Source organism: Petromyzon marinus, unplaced genomic scaffold (genome assembly GCF_048934315.1).
Source record: "Petromyzon marinus isolate PM22_M1 ecotype Great Lakes invasive population unplaced genomic scaffold, UKy_Petmar_22M1.pri1.0 PM_G_Scaffold_35, whole genome shotgun sequence".
Taxonomy (NCBI): Eukaryota; Metazoa; Chordata; class Hyperoartia; order Petromyzontiformes; family Petromyzontidae; genus Petromyzon; species Petromyzon marinus.
In genome coordinates this window covers 2,290,274-2,314,542 of record NW_027422928.1, presented here as the reverse complement: position 1 = coordinate 2,314,542, position 24,269 = coordinate 2,290,274, and the positions used below count along the sequence as shown (strand labels likewise).

At 53.5% G+C, this 24,269-nt stretch overlaps 1 protein-coding gene across 1 annotated transcript; it reads right to left on the bottom strand.

Moving 5' to 3' along the window:
* Positions 1 to 1,694: 1,694 nt before the first annotated feature.
* On the bottom strand, positions 1,695 to 14,700 carry LOC116937259 (catenin delta-2-like). Its single transcript, XM_076061463.1, has 10 exons — positions 14,540 to 14,700; positions 12,096 to 12,765; positions 7,314 to 7,458; positions 6,672 to 7,065; positions 5,935 to 6,043; positions 5,487 to 5,550; positions 3,618 to 3,745; positions 2,212 to 2,365; positions 1,744 to 1,842; positions 1,695 to 1,702 (listed from the first exon to the last, which is right to left on the bottom strand). The coding sequence occupies exons 2-10, from the start codon at positions 12,738 to 12,740 to the stop codon at positions 1,695 to 1,697; spliced, it is 1,746 nt and encodes a 581-aa protein (XP_075917578.1). The 5' UTR covers positions 12,741 to 12,765; positions 14,540 to 14,700.
* Between the last annotated feature and the right edge of the window lie 9,569 nt (positions 14,701 to 24,269).

The window sequence follows — 24,269 nt, the reverse complement described above, 5'->3', positions numbered from 1 at the left end:
TTCCTGAAGCTGTCGTGCAACTCGCGGTGAGCCCAGAGAGCGGCGAGCAGAACCTTGGCGGCAAACCGATCCTGGCTCAGCGCCGTCCTGAGGCAGCAGCAAGCACGGACACACGCCCGCCACAGACGCTCAACAAAGATACAAAGGTCCACCGTGTAGCCTTAACATACCGTAGGGGCGAGTGGTGCCGTTAGCGAGCGCCTGTGAAGGCCGGTAACGGCACGCGAGGGGGTGGGTGGCCAGAACCACGCCCGGCCGCCTTTGTCTCCCTAGTGGCGATGTTTGCTACACACAGCACCGGATACTCATTTGAGGCTGAGTCGACCTAGGGGAGACTCAGAACCGGTTCAGATAATCATCACTGGTGTTGGCCATTGAGCGGGAATCGAACCCGGGTCGCCAGGTTCCTAGCGCGGCGTAGCGCTAACCGCTACACTACCGCTCCCACATACAAGTACACACTCACAGATACACACACAGACACACACACAGACACAAAGACAAAGATCCCCCATATAGCCTTAACAGACTGTAGGGGCAAGTGCTGTTTGCGAGCACCTATAAAGGCCAGACACACACACACACAGACACACACAGATACACACACACAGATACACACAGACACACACACACACAGATACACACACACACACAGACACACACAGATACATACAGATACACATAGACACATACACACAGACACAAACACAGATACACACAGACACACACACAGATACACACACGCAGATACACACACACACACAAAGCCAAAGATCCCCAGCTGTGTAGCCTCAGCGGAATGTAGGGGTAAGTGCTGTTAGTAGCGAGCAGTAGCGCCTATGACAGCCGGCGCTGTGACATACCATGTGGTGGGTGGTCAGCACCACGCCTGGTGAGTGGTGGTGAGTGTGGGTGGTGAGCGTGGTGAGCGTGGTGAGAGTGATGAGAGTGGTGAGTGTGGGTGGTGAGAGTGGTGAGTGTGGTGAGAGTGGTGAGCGTGGTGAGTGAGAGTGGTGAGTGTGTGTGGTGAGTGTGGGTGGTGAGAGTGGTGAGAGTGGTGGTGAGTGTGGGTGGTGAGAGTGGTGAGAGTGGTGAGCGTGGTGAGCGTGGTGAGAGTGGTGAGAGTGGTGAGGGTGGTGAGCGTGGTGAGAGTGGTGAGCGTGGTGAGAGTGATGAGAGTGGTGAGAGTGGTGAGTGTGGTGAGGGTGGTGAGCGTGGTGAGAGTGGTGAGCGTGGTGAGCGTGATGAGTGAGTGAGAGTGGTGAGTGAGTGGTGAGTGTGAGTGGTGAGTGATGGTGGTGAGTGTGAGTGGTGAGTGAGAGAGTGGTGAGTGTGAGTGAGTGTGTGTGGTGAGTGAGTGTGAGTGGTGAGTGTGAGTGGTGAGTGAGTGGTGAGTGAGAGTGGTGAGTGAGTGTGGTGAGTGGTGAGTGAGTGTGGTGAGTGTGTACTTCCCCCCCACCCACCGGCTGGTGTGGATGTCCACGACTCGCCCCACGCCACCGCTGGCCTGCAGGCGCTGAGCGTTGGCGGCGCTGCCGCACACCAGCGCAGTGAGCGCCCAGAGCACCGCCGACACCCTGTCCTCACCCAGCCGGGAGGCCTCACCACCACCCTCACCACCCTCACCACCCTCACCACCCTCAGCACCCTCACCACCACCCTCACCACCACCCTCCTCACCACCCTCGCCACCCTCACCACCCTCACCCTCACCACCCTCACCACCCTCACCACCACCCTCACCCTCACCACCACCACCCTCCACGCCACCCTCACCACCCTCACCACCCTCGCCAACAACCGGCAGCATCAGGGTGAGGATCCTCACGCCATTGTACAGCCCTGGGGAGTGCGGGGAGACGGTGGTGAGCGGCCTCCATCACCACCCCCATCACCACCTGAATCATCATCGTCATGACCTCCATCACCACCCCCATCACCACCTGAATCATCACCTACATCACCACCTCCATCACCACTCCCATCACCACCTGAATCATCATCATCACCTCCATCACCACCATCATCACCTCCATCCACATCTCCATCATCACCTCCCTCCCATCACCTGTATCACCACCCCCATCACCACCTCCCTCCCATCACCTCTATCACCACCCCCATCGCCACCTCCCTCCCCCCCATCACCTCTATCACCACCCCCATCACCACCTCCCTCCACCCCCCATCACCACCTCCCCCGCGTCCCACCGATGAGTCTCTGGCTGTTGGGGTCATTCCGAGCGAGGACTCGCACAGCGTTGACCGAGGTGAACGCCAGCAGCCGTCGATGGCTCCGCAGCTGCTTCAGGAGGCAGGGCAGCCCCCCGCAGTGAGCGACAACCACGCCTGCCAACGCCGACCACTGCTCGCGACGACGCACGGCAACAAGACAGCACCACGCAGACGGCGCGTCACACGGTGAGCGTTGCTAGGGAGCGTTGCTAGGGAGCGTTGCTAGGGAGTGTTGGTAGGGAGCGTTGGTAGGGAGCGTTAGTAGCGAGTGTTGCTAGGGAGCGTTGTTAGGGAGCGTTAGTAGCGAGCGTTGCTAGGGAGCGTTGGTAGCGAGCGTTGCTAGCGAGTGTTGGTAGGGAGCGTTGCTAGGGAGCGTTGTTAGTGAGCATTGCTAGCGAGCGTTGCTAGCGAGCGTTGCGAGCGAGCGTTGCTAGCGAGCGTTGGCAGGGAGCGTTGCTAGGGAGCGTTAGTAGCGAGCATTGCTAGGGAGCGTTAGTAGCGAGCGTTGCTAGGGAGCGTTAGTAGCGAGCGTTGCTAGCGAGCGTTGGTAGCGAGCGTTGGTAGGGAGCGTTAGTAGCGAGTGTTGCTAGGGAGCGTTGTTAGGGAGCGTTGGTAGGGAGCGTTGTTAGGGAGCGTTGGTAGCGAGCGTTGCTAGCGAGCGTTGGTAGGGAGCGTTGCTAGGGAGCGTTGTTAGCGAGCGTTGCTATGGAGCGTTGCTAGCGAGCGTTGCTAGCGAGCGTTGGCAGGGAGCGTTGCTAGGGAGCGTTAGTAGTGAGCGTTGCTAGGGAGCGTTAGTAGCGAGCGTTGTTAGGGAGCGTTAGTAGCGAGCGTTGCTAGGGAGCGTTAGTAGCGAGCGTTGCTAGCGAGCGTTGGTAGCGAGCGTTGGTAGGGAGCGTTGGTAGCGAGCGTTGGTAGGGAGCGTTGGTAGCGAGCGTTGGTAGGGAGCGTTGGTAGGGAGCGTCGATAGCGAGCATTGGTAGGGAGCGTTGGTAGGGAGCGTCGATAGCGAGCGTTAGTAGCGAGTGTTGCTAGGGAGCGTTGGTATCGAACGTTACTAGGGAGCGTTGTTAGGGAGCGTTAGTAGCGAGCGTTGGTAGCGAGCGTTGCTAGGGAGCTTTAGTAGCGAGTGTTGCTAGGGAGCGTTGTTAGCGAACGGGGGCAGGAGGAGCGACGCTCACAACAACGAGCGGAGCGCCGGGGTGGCTAAAACGCGGCGAGTTGGCGCAGTAGGGGGCACGGGTGGTGGTGCAACGGCCGGCGGTCATCTCCTCAGTCGGTTGACCCCACGGCACCTGGCGGGTCCGCACCGCGACCTCCTGCCGGCCCTAGACGTGCACACGGCCTGGCGCGGGTGTTGGTTTTATGGTGCAGTGAGCCCCCACCTCGGTGTCTCTGCTGGCCAGGGTGTAGATGATGCTGGTTGCCGATTCCAGGACGACCGGGTTGTGTGACTGCTGCAGCAGGGACACGTAGCAGCTGACCGCGTCGGGTTGGTACAGCAGCTCACAGCCTGCACAACGCCCGTACATCATAAACTACTACACACCACACTACCATACACTACACTACTATACACAATACTATACACTACTACACTACTATACAGTACTATACACTACACTACTATACACTGCAGAATACACTACACTACTATACACTACACTATACACTACTATACACTACACTATACACCACACTACCATACACTACACTACTATACACTACACTACTATACACTGCAGACTACACTACACTCTATACCATACACAACACATTATATTACACTATAAACTACACTACAGACTACACTAAACTACTATACTACACTATACACTACACCACACTACCATACACTACACTGATAATACGTTTTTCCCCTTTTTCTGGCAACAAAACAGCTGTGTTAAGATGTTAAAACACCAAACTGAAACCTTTTACAAGGAATCTGTACCAGTACACTACACTATACACAACACTATACACTACACTATACACTACTATACACTATAAACTACACTATACACTACTATACACTACACTATACAAGACACTATACACTACACTATACACTACACTATATACTACTATACACTACACTACTATACACTACACTATACACTACTATACACTACACTACTATACACTACTATACACTATACACTACACTAGTAGACACTACACTACACACTACTACACTACACTATACACTACACTATACACTACATTATACACTACACTACACACTAGTGCTGTACTAGTGACGAATTGGCCACGTTCTGTTTACGTGACAACCCTTACTAGGTGGCTGTGTCGGGTGGTGGTGGGTTTTAACGACTCAACATTTATATATTTACGTGATCTAACCCAAAAAAACTCTATTATGTACACTATACACGACTATACACTAACTATACATTACACTACACACGACACGAATATACACTACACTGTACACTACACTGTACACTACACTATACACTACACAGAGAGAAGTAGGCGCGCAGTTTCAGGACTCACTGTGAGGAGGAGGAGGGAGGGGTATGAGGAGGGGGGTGAGGGGGAGAAGAGTGAGAAGGAGGGGGTGAAGGAGGGGGAGGAGGAGGTCGAGGAGGGGGAGGAGGGGGGGAGGAGGATGAGCAGGAGGTGGAGGAGGAGGCGAGGATGAGAAGGAGGAAGGGAAGGAGGCTGCTGCTGTATCTGTGAGTGCTGCGACTCAGGACTGACCGCGGGGAGGAGGGAGGGGGAAGGGAGGGGGGAGGGAGGGGGAGAGGGGGTGAGTGAGGGTGTGAGTGAGGGTGTGAGTGAGGGTGTGAGTGAGTGAGTGTGTGTGAGTGAGGGTGTGAGTGAGGGTGTGAGTGAGGGTGTGAGTGAGTGAGTGAGGGTGTGAGTGAGGGTGTGAGTGAGGGTGTGAGTGAGTGTGTGAGTGAGGGTGTGAGTGAGGGTGTGAGTGAGGGTGTGAGTGAGGGTGTGAGAGGGGTGTGAGTGAGTGAGGGAGTGAGTGAGGGTGTGAGTGAGGGTGTGAATGAGGGTGTGAGAGGGGTGTGAGTGAGTGAGAGGGGAGTGAGTGAGTAAGTGAGGGAGTGAGTGAGGGAGTGAGTGAGGGAGTGAGTGAGAGGGGAGTGAGTAAGGGAGTGAGTGAGGGTGTGAGTGAGAGGGGAGTGAGTGAGGGAGTGAGAGGGGAGTGAGTGAGGGTGTGAGAGGGGAGTGAGGGTGTGAGTGAAGGTGTGAGTGAGGGGGGTGACAGTGGCCACCTGTTTTACGGGTCGTGATGTGCACGCTCAGCTGGTGCATGATGCAGACTGCATCCTCCACCGCCTGCGGACACAGACAGACCACGGCAGATGAAGGCAAAGATCCCCCGTGTAGCCCGTGGCAGACCGTAGGGGACAGTGCTGTTAGTTGCTCATGAGGGGGTGGATGGCCAGCGCCGCGGACATTACACACACACACATACACGCAGACATACAAACACACATACACACACACATACATACACACACATACATACACACACATACACACATACATACACACACGCATACATACACACCTACACACACGTGGACATACACACACGCATACATACACACGCGCACACATACATACATACACACATACACACACGTACACATACACACATACACACGCGCACACACACATACACACATGCACACACAAGCACCTTGGTGTGGGGGTCACCTGAGTCTCGGTGTTGTGCCCTTTGAGTGCCGAGCGGATGAAGTGCAGCACGCAGTCCACCAGCCCCTCGCACTGCCGCACGCTCAGCCACATGTTCGAGCTCAACTCCCTGGAACGTCACGAACGTCACGTCAACCACGACGTCACCGCCGTGACGTCAACCCTGACGTCACCGCCGTGACGTCAACCCTGACGTCACCACCGTGACGTCAACCCTGACGTCACCGCCGTCACGTCAACCCTGACGTCACCGATGTCACATCAACCACGACGTCACCGCCGTGATATCAACCACGACGTCACCGCCGTGACGTCAACCACGACGTCACGGACGTCACAACAACCACGACGTCTCCGCCGTGACGTCAACCCTGACGTCACTGACGTCACATCAACCACGACGTCACCGACGTCACATCAACCACGTCACTCCCGTGACGTCGTGGTTGACGTCACCGCCGTGACGTCAACCCTGACGTCACCGCTGTGACGTCAACCCTGACGTCACCGACGTCACATCAACCACGACGTCACCGCCGTGACGTCGTGGTTGACGTCACCGCCGTGACGTTAACCACGACGTCACAACAACCATGACGTCACCGCTGTGACGTTGTGGTTGACGTCACCGCCGTGACGTCAACCACGACGTCACCGACGTCACATCAACCACGACGTCACCGACGTCACATCAACCACGACGTCACCGCCGTGACGTCTGCCTCGGCGCGCCTTACCGCAGGCACTTCAGGGTGTTGCAGAATGCCGCGGAGGGCGAGGAAGGCGAGCAGGGCAAGGCGGGCGAGGTGAGCGAGGTGAGCGAGGTGGATGAGGTGGGCAAGGAGGGTGAGGTGAGCGAGGTGAGCGAGGTGGATGAGGTGGGCGAGGAGGGTGAGGTGGGCGAGGAGGGTGAGGTGAGCGAGGTGAGCGAGGTGAGCGAGGTGGGTGAGGTGAGCGAGGTGGATGAGGTGAGCGAGGTGGATGAGGTGAACGAGGTGGGTGAGGTGGGCGAGGCTCCCCGGTTGCTGATCCAGCCGCTCTCCGGCACCATCACGAGCTCCACCAGTGCCGGCAGGCAGCACACCAGTGCCACCCTCAGAGACTCGTGGTACGTCAGGTTGCACAGCGTGCCTGGGGCATCATCATCACTGGATCATCATCATCACCATATTATCATCATCATTACCAGATCATCATCACCAGATCATCATCATCACCAGATCATCATCATCACATCATCATCACCAGATCATCATCATCACCAGATCATCATCATCATCATCGTCATCACATCATCATCATCACCAGATCATCATCATCATCATCACCAGATCATCACCACCACCAGCAGGTCACCACGAAGGCTGGTGCGTTGTTACCGGTGATCCTCTCCAGGGCGTGAGGGTTTCGAGTGCGTCCCAGCAGGCTGGCGAGGGCGGCGACGCCGCCCCTGTTGTAAAGCGCCAACGCACCAACACGGCTGGAGCTGAGGGCTTGCAACGCCTCGCACACGAACACAGACACCTGTGGGGGCACGCGGAGGTGAGGAGATGCACACACAAGACACACACACATACACACAGACACACACACACACACCTGTGGGGGCACGCGGAGGTGAGGAGATACACACACAAGACACACACAGACACAACAATAACCGCCATTCGCCACTAAGTGGCGGTGACGTCACCACGACGCTTGTGCCAGGCTATGTGCACCCTGAGGCCACGTGAAGTGTCGAACGCCCGCTGGCAGGAGGTCACGGGGCAGACCCAGGTGCCACGGGTCGACTGAGATGACTGGCTGATGCACCACCTGTGCCCCCTACTGTGCCAACCTGCTGTGCTTTCGCCACCCGGCGCTCCGCTCGTTGTTGTGAGCGTCGCTCCTCCGCCCTCCGTTGTTGTTGGAGGGCGACTACCTCCAACTGCCCAGTAGCATCCTTCACGAGCCTCCTCCACAGAGGCCGATCTTGACACCGCTGGTACCAGTCATCGGCAAGTCCACTCAGCTCCACGTTCCTCCTGTACCATATCACTCCATCTCTTCTCTAGCCCGTGCAGCGCCTGCTTAGCCCCCTCAATCCGGCCGAACAAAAGCTGTTTCGGCATGCGGTGGCTGGGCATGCGGGCTACATGACCCAGCCATCGCAGCCTTGCCCGCCGGAGCTCACCGATGGGACCTTGCCCAGATCTTTCAAGGATTTGTGAGCTCCTCACACAATCCAGTCTGGTTCAACCCGGTATGGATCGTAGGCAGGCCAGCCTAAATGTTTCTAACCGGCGAAGATGTTCCATTAGGGGGGTCCACGTTTCGCAAGCGTAGAGAAGGGAGGGAATGACCGTGGCCGAGAAGACCTGACGCTTAGTGCAGAGCGACAGACCAGGTAGCTTCCACACAGCGTTACGCAACCGATGAAAGGATATTGCCGCTCGACTGATTCGGAGTGAGACCTCTGCTGTTAAACTGGAGCCAGTCATAAGCACACTGCCCAGGTATGGGAAACTCTCCACTTTCTCCACAACTGCCCCATCACCGATTGGGAGTTGTGGGGGTGGAGTGTCCGATGGTACAAAATACCCAGGCAGGTGCTTAGTTTTGGTGGGGCTGATGGTAAGGCCCCACCTCTTAGTGGCATGCTCCAGTCTCAGCAGCAGCGTCTCCAACTCCTCCTCTGACTGAGCAGCTATTACCAAATCATCAGCATACATGTGTTTGAGCAATAGGGAGCCATCCCTTGACCGCACCCGGGCATCAATCAGCCTCCCATTATATCTGTACCATATGGAGATTCCCCCGGTAGAGCTATTGAAGGCTTCACGAACTACGTGGTCAAAATAGATGTTAAATAATGTGGGAGCCAGAGGACATCCCTGTTGCACCCCAAGGTGTACAGGGAATGGCTCTGACTCCCGGGCACGTAGTTTTACCCGGGCCCGCTCACCATCATGAAGGTCCTTAATGATCGTGAGCAGAGGGTCAGGTACTCCAAAAGCACGAAGAACGACCCAGAGCCCAGGCCTACTGATGGTATCATAGGCCTTGACCAGGTCAATAAAGCAGAGATGTCGGTCTTGTTGGAATTCCCTACACTTCTGCTGTAGCAGACGGACAGAAAATATGGCATCTGTGCAGGACCGCCCTTTCCTGAAACCACATTGGGGCTCCGCAAGCCTCTCCTCAGCGTGCCTGGCAAGGCGATGCTGAATAATCCTTGCCAGGACCTTTCCTGGCACACTGAGTGAGATGCCCCTGTAGTTGTTACAGTCTGTGCGGTCCCCCTTCTTAAAAAGGGGGACCACCAGGGCATCCTTCCAATCCTGCAGAACCCGTCCAGTGGTCCAGACTGTTGTTATGATGTCATATAGGGCAGTCTGTGCACAAACGCCACCCTCCCTCAGCATTTCGCTTAGGAGATCATCTCTGCCCGCTGCCTTTCCTGGTCTCAGACTCCGGATCGCCTTCAGTACTTCCTCAGCAGATGTCACCTCAGCCAGCCACTCACAGGGGGTGACTTCTTCCAATATTTGAGGCACCGCAGCCTCAGCAGGGTTATCCTCACTTTGTGCCACGATGTTTTCCTGGCTGAGGGATTTTCCCTCCCCCAGGACCTCACAGAAATGCTCAGCAAATCTGCAAACCTGTTCCTGGGGGTCGGAGATTGGATCACCGTTTTTTCCCCTAATGATGGTAATAGGTGTGGCGCTGCAGGTTACTTTTTTGATGGAGTTAAATAGAGATTTGTGATCACGGGCCACTGAGGCAGACTCCATCTCCTCAGCAACCCGCGACCACCACCCATCCTTGCAGCGCCTCACGGCTCTCCGAACCTCCGAGCGAAGGCTGCGGTAAGCCTCCTCATTCTCTGACGTGGGATTCTGTAGCCGATGACAGTGGGCCTGTCGCTTTTTCTCAACCATCCTGAACACATCCTCTGTCAGCCAGGGTCTCTGGGGAGGTCTGGACCGCGTACCTAAAGCAGCCATTGCAGCTGCATGAGTCACAGTCCTAAACCTCGCCCATTTACCCTCGACATCAGGAGTCGTCGGGGACGATGCCAATCCCAGCCGCAAGCGATGATGAAATTCTCGCTTGCAACTTTCATCAGATAACCGAGACCAGGCCACTTTAGGTCGGAATGGGGTCCTGGGTGTACACCCACCACCGGAGTGGAAGAATGGCAGGCCATCTTACAGATGACTAGTCGATGGTCAGAGGGCAGATCAGCTCCACGGTAGGTCCTGGTGTCAAGAACATGGGCTCGCATTCGCTGGTCCGTCACTATGTAGTCCAGCAGATGTTCTTGCTTGGACCCGGCATGCATCCATGATGTTGTGTGGATGCGCCGATTCCGGAACAGCGTGTTGGTAATTACAAGCCCATGGGCTGCACAAAAATCTAGCAGCCTCTTACCGTTGTTATTGAGCTGATCTGGCCCATGCCCTCCAATCACTCCAGACCAGGTGCCAGTATCATGACCAACTCGGGCATTGAAGTCACCCAACATGATGACTCTATCCCGAGGGGCCACTTTAGCCAGCACCTGTGACAGGAGGTCATAGAAGGCATCTGACTCATCGGCTTTGCCTGCATCCCTCCACGGATGTTCATCTTCGGTGGGGGCATAAGTAACCACGACCATTATTCCTCGCCTCCGGTTGATGGGAAGGCGAGCCCAAAGTAGCCTGGGGCTTACAGCTTCCCACACCTCACCGCCACGCTCCCATGCCCCCTTCATTCTTTTGTTCAAAAGAAGACCCACACTCTGTTGTTTGGCAGTCTGCTGCCCCGAGTAGAGGACTGTCCACCCCTCATGGTGGCAGGAGCCAGAGCCGGTCCACCGGACCTCCTGAATGCCGCATAGATCCAGGCGGTACCGGTCCAGCTCCCGACAGAGGAGTGGCAGCCTCTCCTCTGCAGTGAGCGTTCGAACATTCCACGTGGCCACCCGTAGTGGCTTTTCGTTGTTTCTGGAGTAGCCCCGAGGGTAGGTATTCAATCTCCTGGCTCCGCCAATTGGGGTTTGGCCAGGAGACGTCATAGACGCCTGGCCCCCCGGGGCCTCCGGCACAAGCTTATTAGTTACATATTTCAGTTTAACTCGTGGTTTCGTGGTAATTAATTGAAGGTGAAGGGGTTACCAGCCCCTCGCACCCGTCCAGAGCCCCCGTTTAGCCCCTGTGGTGGACACATATGCCATGAGGGGAGGAGCCAATCAAAATTGGATCTTCCCCCACAGCACTGTCCACGACAGAGTTGCCCGTCCGGCACCGCGAGGAGGTCGGGGGTTGTTTTGCCGGACTACACACACACAGACACACACACACAGACACACACAAGACACACACACACGAACACACACACCTGTGGGGGCACGGGCAGGTGAGGAGATGCACACACACACAGACACACGCACACACACAAGACACACACACACATACAGACACACACACATACACACACACACACACCTGTGGGGGCACGCGGAGGTGAGGAGATGCACACACACACATACAAGACACACACACACACAAGACACACACACACACATACAGACACACACATACACGCACACGAACACACACACCTGTGGGGGCACGCGGAGGTGAGGAGATGCACACACAGACAAGACAAAGATCCCCCGTGTAGCCTTAACAGACTGTAGGGGCAAGTGCTGTTAGCGAGCAGCACCTATGAAGGCCGGAACGGTACACGAGGGGGTGGGTGGCCAGCACTACGCCCGACCGCCTTTGTCTCCCTAGTGGCGATGTTTACACACCACACCAGGTACTCATTTGAGGCTGAGTCGACCTAGGGGAGGCCCGGGACCGGTTCAGATAATCGTCACCGGTGTTGACCGTGAGCGGGAATCGAACCCGGGATGCCAGGTTCATAGCGCGGTGTAGCGCTAACCGCTACACTACCGCTCCCCACACACACAGACACACGCACACAGACAGACAAAGATACAAAGACAAAGATCCCCCGTATAGCCTGAACAGACTGTAGGGGCAAGTGCTGTTAGCGAGCACAGACAGACACACACACACAGACACACACACACAGACACACAAACAGACACACACACACACAGACACACACAGACACACACACAGACAGACACACACAGACTCCCACTGCCCCACACGTGGTCTCACCTGGTCGTCGACCTCACGGGCAGCGAGCAGCGTCAGGAGTTGGCGCAGCGACCCGGCCGCCCTCACCACCGCCAGCACCAACTCACTGGGTTGCTCGCCAACGCCAACGCCAACGCCACCGCCAACGCCACCGCCAACGCCCTCCCCCACGGAGCGGCGCCCTCTCGCTGCCTGCTGCAACACCCTGGTGGCGGCGGTGGTGGTGTTGGTGGTGGTGGTGTTGGTGGTGGTGTTGTTGGTGGTTTTGATGGTTTTGGCGGTGGTGTTGTTGGCGGTGTTGGAGGTGGTGTTGTTGGCGGTGTTGGAGGTGGTGGTGTTAGTGGTGTTGTTATTGGTGTTTTTGGTGGTGTTGGAGGTGGTGTTGTTGGTGTTTTTGGTGGTGTTGGAGGTGGTGTTGTTGGCGGTGTTGGAGGTGGTGGTTTTGGCGGTGTTGTTGGTGTTGGAGGAATTGTTGGTGGTGTTAGTGGTGTTGTTGTTGGTGTTTTTGGTGGTGTTGGAGGTGGTGGTGTTGGTGAAGAGGCGTCTAAAGGTTCCCAGGAAGCAGCTCCACCAGCGGTGCGGGGAGCCAGCAGCAGCAGCAGCAGCGGCGGCAGGGCGCGGGGTCGTGAGGGCCGTGGTGGAGGTGACCATGATGGTGGTGACCATGGTGGTGGTGGCTGAGTCCCTCAGTCTGCGGGGGGAGGGAGAGTGGGGGAGAGGTGAGCGTGTGGGTGGGTGTGAGGGCAGATACTGTACACGGACAGATACTGTACACGGACAGATACTGTGCACTGACAGATACTGTACACGGACAGATACTGTACACTGACAGATACTGTACATGGACAGATACTGTACACGGATGGATACTGTACAGGGCAGATACTGTACACTGACAGATACTGTACACGGACAGATACTGTACACTGACAGATACTGTACACAGCCACATACTGTACACAGAGATACTGTACACAGAGAGATACTGTAAACAGACCGATACTGTACACAGCCACTGTACACAGAGAGTGTACAAGAAGAGACAGACTGCGTGTAGAGACAGACTGCGTGTAGAGACAGACTGTGTGTAGAGACAGACTGTGTGTAGAGACAGACTGTGTGTAGAGACAGACTGCGTGTAGAGACAGACTGCGTGTAGAGACAGACTGCGTGTAGAGACAGACTGTGTGTAGAGACAGACTGTGTGTAGAGACAGACTGTGTGTAGAGACAGACTGTGTGTAGAGACAGACTGTGTGTAGAGACAGACTGTGTGTAGAGACAGACTGTGTGTAGAGACAGACTGTGTGTAGAGACAGACTGTGTAGAGACAGACTGTGTGTAGAGACAGACTGTGTGTAGAGACAGACTATGTAGAGACAGACTGTGTGTAGAGACAGACTGTGTGTAGAGACAGACTGTGTGTAGAGACAGACTGTATGTAGAGACAGACTGTATGTAGAGACAGACTGTGTGTAGAGACAGACTGTATGTAGAGACAGACTGTCTCTACATACAGACTGTGTGTAGAGACAGACTGTATGTAGAGACAGACTGTGTGTACATACAGACTGTGTGTAGAGACAGACTGTGTGTACACACACAGACTGTATCTACACACACACAGAGTACACCACGTCAGGAACAGAGAGAGAGGGTTCGTGAGAGAGAGCTTGGCGCCTTCCCCTCGGTGAGAGAGGCGAGGGTGAGGAGGAGGTGGTGAGGAGGTGGTGAGAAGGTGGTGAGAAGGTGGTGAGGAGGTGGTGAGGAGGTGGTGAGTAACAGAGAGGGAAGGGCGCACACCGTGAGTGAGAGCTTGGCGCCTTCCCCTCAGAGAGAGGTGGTGAGAGTGAGGAGGTGGTGAGGAGGAGGTGAGAGTGAGGAGGAGGTGGTGAGGAGGAGGTGAGAGTGAGGAGGTGGTGAGTGAGGAGGTGGTGAGAGTGAGGTGGTGAGAGTGAGGAGGAGGTGGTGAGAGTGAGGAGGTGAGAGTGAGGAGGTGGTGAGGAGGTGGTGAGAGTGAGGAGGAGGTGAGGAGGTGGTGAGAGTGAGGTGAGGAGGAGGTAGTGAGAGTGAGGAGGTGGTGAGGAGGTGGTGAGAGTGAGGAGGAGGAGGTGGTGAGGTGGTGAGTAACAGAGAGAGGGAAGGGCGCACACCGTGAGTGTGGTGAGAGGGAGAGCTTGGCGCCTTCCCCTCAGAGAGAGGAGGTGAGAGTGAGGAGGAGGTGAGAGTGAGGAGGTGAGGAGGAGGTGAGAGTGAGGAGGAGGTGAGGAGGAGGTGATGAGAGTGAGGAGGAGGTGGTGAGAGTGAGGAGGTGGTGAGAGTGAGGAGGAGGTGGTGAGGAGGTGGTGAGAGTGAGGAGGAGGTGGTGAGAGTGAGGAGGAGGTGGTGAGAGTGAGGAGGAGGTGGTGAGGAGGAGGAGGCGGCTGCTGCTACCTCAGCCACGAAAGTTTTAAAGTAAACATTTACCTGAGACCCGTGAAGACAATGGCGGTCGTGCTTGCTGGCGCCAAACAGGAATGAGGCGGTTAGAAGCCACTAGCCCCGCCTCCAGGGGAGGGGCCACGGCGGCGGGGGGCGTGGCTTAGGATGGCGTGAGTGGCTTAGAGCGGAAGGGGCATGGCTTAGGACGGCGGGAGTGGCTTAGAGCGGGGGGAGTGGCTTATAGCGGGGGGGGGGGGGGGAGTTGGCTTAGGACGGCGAGAGTGGCTTATAGCAGGGGGGCGTGGCTTAAGACGGCGGGAGTGGCTTAGCGGGGGGGGGAGTGGCTTAGAGCGGAGGGGGAGTGGCTTAGAGCGTGGGGGAGTGGCTTAGAGCAGGGGGAGTGGCTTAGAGCGTGTGGGAGTGGCTTAGAGCGGGGGGGGGGGTGTTTGCACAGTCACACAAAGTCACTTTAAGATGTTTTTTTTTATTCTTAGCTCTTTCGGCAAAGTCACGTTGAAGGGAAACAATAAAATAATAAAATATATATTAAACAATAAAAATATAAAAAATATATATTTATTGTTTCCCTTCAACGTGACTTTACCGAAAGAGCTAAGAATATGAATTACTGCAGTCACGAAAGCTTTAAATCAAGATGTTTTTCTTGTTCGTGTTTTTGTGTTTTTGTTTGTTGTGGTTGCACTCCGATTCAAGAGCCGAATGGCTCACAGGGCTATAACCAAAATAAACTGAACTTAAAACTGAACCAGCACGCACATAGTAATCGATACTCGCTTCGTATCAAAAATTGTGAATCGATTCTTCCACCATTTCAACAAAGGGGGCGGTGGAATCAATGGTCGATGCTATGAATCGACGATCAATTATGTTGTCGTGTGGGAGAGTGGTGGGTGTAGTGGTTAGCGCTGCGCTTTGCTACGAAATTGGCGACCCGGGTTCGATTCCCGCTCACGGTCAAACACCGTCAGTGACGATTATCTGAACCGGTCCTGGGCCTCCTCTAGGTCGACTCAGACTCAAATGAGTAGCTGGTGTAGCGGTGTGTAGTAGTCAACATCGCTAGCACTGGGGAGACAAAGGTGGCTGGGCGTGGTGCTGGCCACCCACCCCCTCGTGTGCCGTGCCGGCCTTCATAGGCGCTGCTACTCGCTAACAGCACTTGCCCCTACAGTCTGTTAAGGCTACACGGGGGACCTTTGTCTTTGTGAGTGAGCAAGAGAAAAAAATTCCAAAAATTTTCTTGCTGTGGTTTTCACACCTGATGATGATTGCTCGTGTTGCAGTCGAAACGTCGTGAGAATTTAATCGTTTTATATTTTTATTATTGTATCGTTTCCCTTCTACGTGGTGGTGACTTTACCGAAAGAACCAAGAATATTAATCCCTGCAGTCAAGAAAGCTTTTAAATCGAAATAAAATAATTGCATTTTAACAACTTGTGCATTCAATATTTAAATGGCAGCTATTCAAACTGGGTTTTTTTTTGCCGTTGGGTTAGTTATTTGGTCCAGACTTTGGCGCGTTGCAATCAGAATATACTGGGCGAATATGATGAGCTATGAAGCTCTTTTTCACAGACGTCCAGTACACAGATGAGCCACGGCTAATATTAGCGGGGGAGTGACATCTGCATTGGTCCGGGGCAATGTTTGTATCGAGTGGAAGAGGGCCTAGGCCCTGTTAAGTCTAGGCTCTATTTACAACGAAGCATATTGGTGACCAGCCAAATACTCTAGATGATTACACTGAATGATTTACAGCATTTCTGTCGCATGCTTAGTTTAACATTGGTCTGTTTTGTTTAACAGCGCAGGTGTCAGTGCCACAGCCGTCATTTGCAGATTCAACATTCAAGTGCGTTCACTTCAAGCCCTTTGTCAGAGCTCTTGATAGAACATCGCGTTGCACGAGTATTTGAAGTGCCTATCCGGTCTTCTTTGGTTCTTTCGGTAAAGTCACCACGTGGAATGAGAATACAATAATAAAATAAAGCAATAAAATTCCCATGACGTTCCGTTTCATTTCATTATTTTATTCTCATTCTAGGTGGTTACTTTACCGAAAGAACCAAAGAAGATGAACCCTTGCAGTCGCGAAAGCTTCAAATCGAGATGTCCACCTATCTGGTGTTCGTTTCACCACGTAGCAGGTGCCCAAATGCATTACCTGGGAAACCACGTGGCATGTTCATGCTAAGGGTCGTCACCTTGTTCCCAGTTGGGTAAACCGCAGTCACAGTGGAAGCACTTCACGCCGTCGCCATCGCCTGTGACCACACACACATATATACCGCACGTTATTCTCCTGCGCTGCATTTGACCTATCTCATGGACACGCACGCAGACATTGCTGGAGGGATACACAGAAAGTAACAAAAAAAAAGCGTATGTGCATATTCGATATTAATATTTTCTCGATGAATCATGTTTATGCTATGATATGCAGAGGATATTTCAATACGTTTTAATTTGTAGCTATAGATACTTCCTGAGGCACCACTGCCGAGGGAAAAATGCCCTCAGTAACACAATTAAGGATATGAGTAGAAACAGGGTGGGGGGGGGTTAATGGCAATTCCAACTCCTAATGAAGGTCAACTTTTAAAAAAATCCAAAGCAGAAGTAAACACAATCAAATATTTCATTGCCTACCCCTAATCAAAGGGACCCCCAGCTATTAGATTCCTTCTAATCAGCGACACTGGAAAGTATTTCCCAAACAGCGGATTGCCAAAATAAAACGACAAAAGATAATTGGTAATAGTGCGGCGAGTTCGACCCAGTCGCAGACGTACCCTTTGGAGGCAACGCTTTTATTAACGCCAATCACACGCGATGGTGACTGCCCCTTAGCAGGACAACAACCTGTGGTGGTGACCACCGGGCTAACTACACTAATTACTCCGCCACTAGCTACAACGCACCGGACCACAGCCCGGGTGGTCCCGGTCCACGTGCAGGAGACTCTGCGGCGACGTGGACGAAGCTTTCTTCAGGACGAACAAACAGCGCCGGTCCCTCCGGGGGACGCGGCCGACATCCCCTCCGCCCCTCGGCCACGACCGCCTTCCTGGAATCCTCCGGCAGAATCTCAACCCTGACACGTGACCGCCCCTAGCCCCCCCCCCCCCCCCCCACTCGGGGCCCCCGCGTAGACTTCGGTGTCCCCTGGGGTCAACCGAGAGTGCCACGGCCTACAGTGACCCCGTCTCTCTGCGGCCGGCACTCCCGCAGACCCCATCCTGTAGGGACCGGCGCTGCACGCCGAGCGTGGTGCCATCCAGCGCTCTAGGGCCGGTGCCGCACCCACACCCAGGTGGTGTCCGCAATGTCGCTACACCGCACGTCTCTCTAGGGCCGGCACCACACACTGACATCCCGCCATGTCACTACAGTAGTATTCAACATTTTTTACTTGCTGACAAGTCCTTGTTAGAAGTGTAGTGACATGGAACGGGCCGCCATGGCGCGTAGCACTGGCTGCTGGCAGAGAAGGGGATCCGCCGTTGTAGCAACCCTGTCCGCCAGCAGGTCACGTGATAAGCCGGAGAGAGGGAAGTGGGGCAAAGGTGACAGAGGCAAAGCCCGGGAACCTTCTGGTAGCTTCTAGAAGGAGGGGAGTGGCCGAGGGCGGAGCCGTCGGTTGAACCGAGGTCCTTGCTGTGCCCGCGGGCTGTGGCACGCCGACGGTCATTGGGGGTTACATATCCCCGGCGGCCGGGTCATTGCCATGCATTCGCGATCATTTTGTAATCGTTCCGGTTACTTACTGTTCTCGTTAATTTAGCTCGCGAGCGGGGATGATGGTTGCCGTTGTTGCGTTCGTTGTCCCGCCGCTATGCGAGGTGCGGAGGTCAGCCGGGACGGCTGTTTTTGTTCGCGGGGGGGGGGGGGGGGGGGGGCGATGTAGCGCCGTGTGTTGGCAAGGATGGGGGTCTTGGCCCTCGGTTTAAAAAAAAAAAACAGGGTTAGGACCACCACACATTTACACGTCAGAGAATGTTCCCGCCATACCAGTGTAACAGAAGCCAGCGATCGCAAGTCGCTGCGCAGCTACACAGGCAGTGGACGGCCAGGGCTGGTAGGTTGCAAGCTGCGCCACCACCGAATGCATTTCTGGATTCCTGGCCCTCGTCCTCGCCGTGGGAGATGCGGAGCGCGCACTGTTCTGAGCGCCAGGCAAAAATGAGGCCTGCTAGAAGACGCGCACCAAAAAATAACACGACTACTCATGGAATGTAACATTCTTATTGACGTTCAGCACTTTCTGTCAAGCGATGTCATCCGGATTCAGCAACGTACGGGGTGATCCAGTTATAAATACCCCACCAAATAGCATGGAGAAATTAGGGAGAAACGTGATTTCAATACACTCGTTAGATCGTTTAACACTCTCCTCTGTAAGATATGGAGGCATGGTTTTCACAATATTCACTCTGACCTGTTGGGAAGAGAGTTATAAAAAAAATCAGTAGGGTGTCTATAAACGCAAAGCAAGACATGGCCCAAATGTCGTTGTTATTTTGTAGGATAAATGTAAAAGACATCATCCTGGGTAATGCAAATTTATTGACCGTGCCCGGTGCCAATAAAGCTATTGAAATCTGGTTACACGTCATTAAAGTGGCCATGGCAGCAATAAAGGCCACATACCTAATTATAAAATTCACCCTCAACTTACTGCTTTTAATTGTCGATTTAAAGCTTTCGTGACTGCAAGGATTAATCTTCTTTGGTTCTTTCGGTAAAGTCACCACCACGTAGAATGAGAATAAAATAATAATAAATTAATAAAAAATAACACAATAAAATTCTCGCGACGTTTCGGCCACAACACAAGCGGCCTTCTACAGGTGAAGAGACGAGACTGTCTGGACTGATGCTCCTGTAGTTTGTGGAGTGACTCATGCAGCTGGAGCTCCAGCGCTGTCCTCCAGACAGTCTCGTCCCTTCACCTGATGAAGGCCACTTGTGTCGTGGCCGGAAACGTCGTGAGAATTTTATTGTGTTATTTTATTTTATCAATTTATTATTTTATTTTATTGCTTTCAAGCACAGGAAAGATAGTGCATCTTACAACGCAGAGAACACGGTTATGGGCAAAAAATTCAACAATTGAGACGCACAAGCACGAGACCATTTAGCAACACCCACCTGGGCCTGAGCGAGTTGGACGTCACCGGCGTTGCTGCTGCCCGTCGCGAAAGCGCCGGTTGAGAAATGTCGCTCGTGCTCCTTCACAGGGACATCCCCTTCCTTACTCTTTGGTTCTATTCGGTAAAGTCACGTAGGTAAAAAAATACCTACGTGGTGACTTTACCGAATAGAACCAAAGAGTATGGATCCTTGCAGTCCCGAAAGCTTCAAATATAGAACATCTCCCTCCCTCCTCCCAGTGAGACATTTCGCCGGAACAACAGAGGCAGGACCACCCGGTCGCCGGGACCCACGTAGTACAGTCCGGCGCGTGCTAAGTCCTCAGGCCGAACGGGAGATGACTTCTGGCCACGTGGAGAATGAGAGCGGCCGGTTTGCTTCAACGCGCATCTCCCAGTTGGACGGTGCCCCTTCCTTCACGTGCGGCAGGGAAGTCGGAGCGTTTTGCATAGGCGGTTCGTTCGTGGCAATCGGAGGTTGGCAGAGATTGATGATAATGACGGGTGATTTCGGATGCATCGTTGGTAGCCGCCGCAATATGTCTCGGTGCAGATGCTCCGCCGGAGGTCTGAGCATTTGCAGCTTGTGCCAGTGACCGAGCAAACGTACAATTTGTAAAACTCTGCAAATTTCGATTTGAAGCTTTCGTGACTGCAAGGATTCATCTTCTTTGGTTCTTTCGGTAAAGTCACCACCACGTAGAATGAGAATAAAATAATTCTCACGACGTTTCGGCCACAACACAAGTGGCCTTCATCAGGTGAAGGGACGAGACCTGTCTGGAGGACAGCGCTGGAGCGAACACAGCCACGCTCAGATCGCGACCTTTAAGCCGAGTCACCTGGCTTCCAATTACCGATCACTCCTTTGCAGGAGAAGCATTCAACCTTGTCTTCCTTTCTGGTGTAAAAACAAATCCAGCTTTGGCCAGATCCTGTATCAGTGGCTGTAAATTTGATGGGCAATTTACAAACCGGCCAAGGCAATAAATGTGTTTTGAAAGGTCGTCGATGGGAAGGGACATGCTTCCTTTCTTCACTTTGAGAACTCCTACAAATGGAAAACAAGTTGGATGAAAGTAATTAAGAACCAAGAATATGTTTCAGTCACTTTAAATATTTTCTTTTAGAAAATATATATTTTCATTGGTTTCTGTAAGGCTTTGAGCGCTACCCTTTATAAACCAACCTTCTAAACGTTTACAAAAAATAAACAGTCAATAACACTGCCTGAAATGAAATATACAGGGTGATATTTATTTTAACAAATCACATCGGGGTAATTTAATTTATTTTAACAAATAGTTCAAGCTGACTTCCATTAACGTTAATGCACGTGTGAATTGTGAGGAGGGGCTGAGAAGAACACACACAGTCACACCACACAGTCACACACCACATACACCACACATACACAGTCACAGACACACACCACACACAGGCACACCACACAGTCACACACAGACACACCACAGTCACACACACCACACACACAGTCACACACACCACACACACAAACACCACACACACCACACACAGACACACCACACACACAAACACCACACACCACACATAGACACACCACACACACAAACACCACACACACCACACCACACAGACACACCACACAGTCACACACACCAACACACACAGTCACACACACAGACACACCACACAGTCGCACACACCACACACACAGAGTCACACACACCACACACACCACACACACCACACACACACACACAGTCACACACCACACACACAAACACCACACACACCACACACAGACACACCACACACACAAACACCACACACCACACATAGACACACCACACACACAAACACCACACACACCACATACAGACACACCACACATCACACACAGACACACCACATACAGACACACCACACACAGACACACCACACACGCCACACACCACACCAGATACACCAGACACCACACACAGACACACCACACACACCACAGACAGACACACACACAGACACACCACACACAGACACACCACACATAGACACACCACACACAGACACACCACACACACCACACACAGACACACCACACACAGACACACCACACATAGACACACCACACAGAGGCACACCACACACACCACACACCACACACAGACAAACCACACACACCACACACACACACCACACACAGACACACCACACACAGACACACCACACACGCCACACACCACACACAGACACACCACACATAGACACACCACACACAGACACACCACACATAGACACACCACACACAGACACACCACACACACACACACGACACACCACACACACCACACACACACCACACACAGACACACCACACACAGACACACCACACACACCGCAAACAGACACACCACACACACCACACACACACACCACACACAGACACACCACACACAGACACACCACACACTCCACACACAGACACACACACCACACACACACCACACACACACACGACACACAGACACACCACACACACACAACACACAGACACACCACACACACAGTCACACACACACCACACACACTACACACACACCACACACACAGTCACACACACACCACACACACACTACACACACACCACACACACAGTCACACACACACCACACACACATCACACACACACACACCACACACAGACACACCACACACTCCACACACAGACACACACACCACACACACACACACCACACACAGACACACCACACACACACAACACACAGACACACAGTCACACACACACCACACACACACTACACACACACCACACACACAGTCACACACACACCACACACACACTACACACACACCACACACACAGTCACACACACACCACACACACATCACACACACACACACCACACACAGACACACCACACACACCACACACACACACCACACACAGACACACCACACACACACCACACACACACAACACACAGACGCACCACTCACACAGTGCGCTAACCACTGCACCACCGCTCCCCACACACACAGTGCGCTAATCACTGCACCACCGTTCCACCGATGTATCGATTGGCTCGGCTCACCGTGGCTGCTGCACCACGTGACGAGGTGGAGGACGAAGAGTTTCCGCATCGCCATTCACAACACGCCAAGTCACGTGCAGAGAAAATCGATTTAACGTTCGATTAAATATACACGCGTCGATTCCCAATGGGATGCAATTAGGAATCGATTATAGTAGAGTTATGGATGTATGGAGTCGATTTCCTTTGGTATAACATGGGAATCGATTTATAGTGGATTAGGCTAATGAAATCGATTTCCGTTGTGATAACATGGGACTCAACAGTGGTCTAAAATGAACCTTCATTAATCGATTCTTACTGTGAATACGTGGGAATCGACCGTGTTAGACGATCACGTGTGTGGGCGTGGTCTCCCAACGTCAATCAACCAGGTAGGGTGTTGACTGTTGTGTGAGACGTCTCTGTGTGTGTTTTATTGAATTATATTAATATTATTAACTTTACTAGGTTCGTTTTCTCTTTCATTTAAACCTGATCATGATCGAAACGTCGTGTTGCCATTATTTAATGTATTATTTTCTCGTTTCTACGTGGACTTTCACGAAATAATCGAGTTTGACCACGAGTTTTTGTGAGATGTGCCGCGTAAAATAATTATTATTATACCGTGATACTTACAAATTGCTTCTTCGTCTCATCATACGACGGCTTTGAAATAAATTGAACAGAACAAAAGATTCTACGACACAGTAATTTTTTAGTTTTTTTTGTGCCGTTTGACGGAAGCCTAGGGGTTAATTTGGCGCGCATCCTAACCGCGCGGATGACGTCATGTCGTTGTTTAAATGTGATGACGTTGTTTAAATGTGACGTCATGTCGTTTAAATGTGATGTTTAAACGTGATGTTTAAATCGCCCGCTCGCAGCTGGTATGAATGAACCAATTAATTATTTCACTAAGCCGTCGTACAAAACAAGCCGCCCGGCGCCCGGAATCAATCAATTAATCTCTGCGCGGGAGCGGTCGTCTATTTAATTATTTATTTAGTACGTGGGATCACGCGGTACCCGCACTGATCGGAGTCGCCCACACACACAGCGGTGACGCCGATCGCTGTCCCACCGCTACTTTGAGCCCTCTTCACGCGCAACGCGTCGGCCGGCCAGTCCGGCGCCAAGGTTTTTACTCCCGGCATGAATGGCGACCCCTTGGCTTGCGGGCCTCCCCTCCAGCCAGCTCCCTGCGGACCGCGCCCTGACCTCTTGCCGCCTCCCCTCGGCGGAGAGCGACCGTCCCCCCGGCCGGGGCTCGCCGCGAACTGGGCCCGGATCGGCCGCCCGTGCTCGCTCGTCTTTTCAGCTGCGCGGCGGCGGGAGGGGCGTTGTTGGGGGGGAAGACGCTCGCCTCGGAGACTTTGCTCCGGGCGGTCGTTGTCGGCCGAACCCGGCCCCGGGGGCGTCCGCCGCGGACCGCCGAGGGCGGCCGGTCTTCTCTCTCGCCGCTCCAGAAGAACGCCGATCCCAATTTCCCCCCCCCCATTACGTTCTCAAAGCCCGTCAA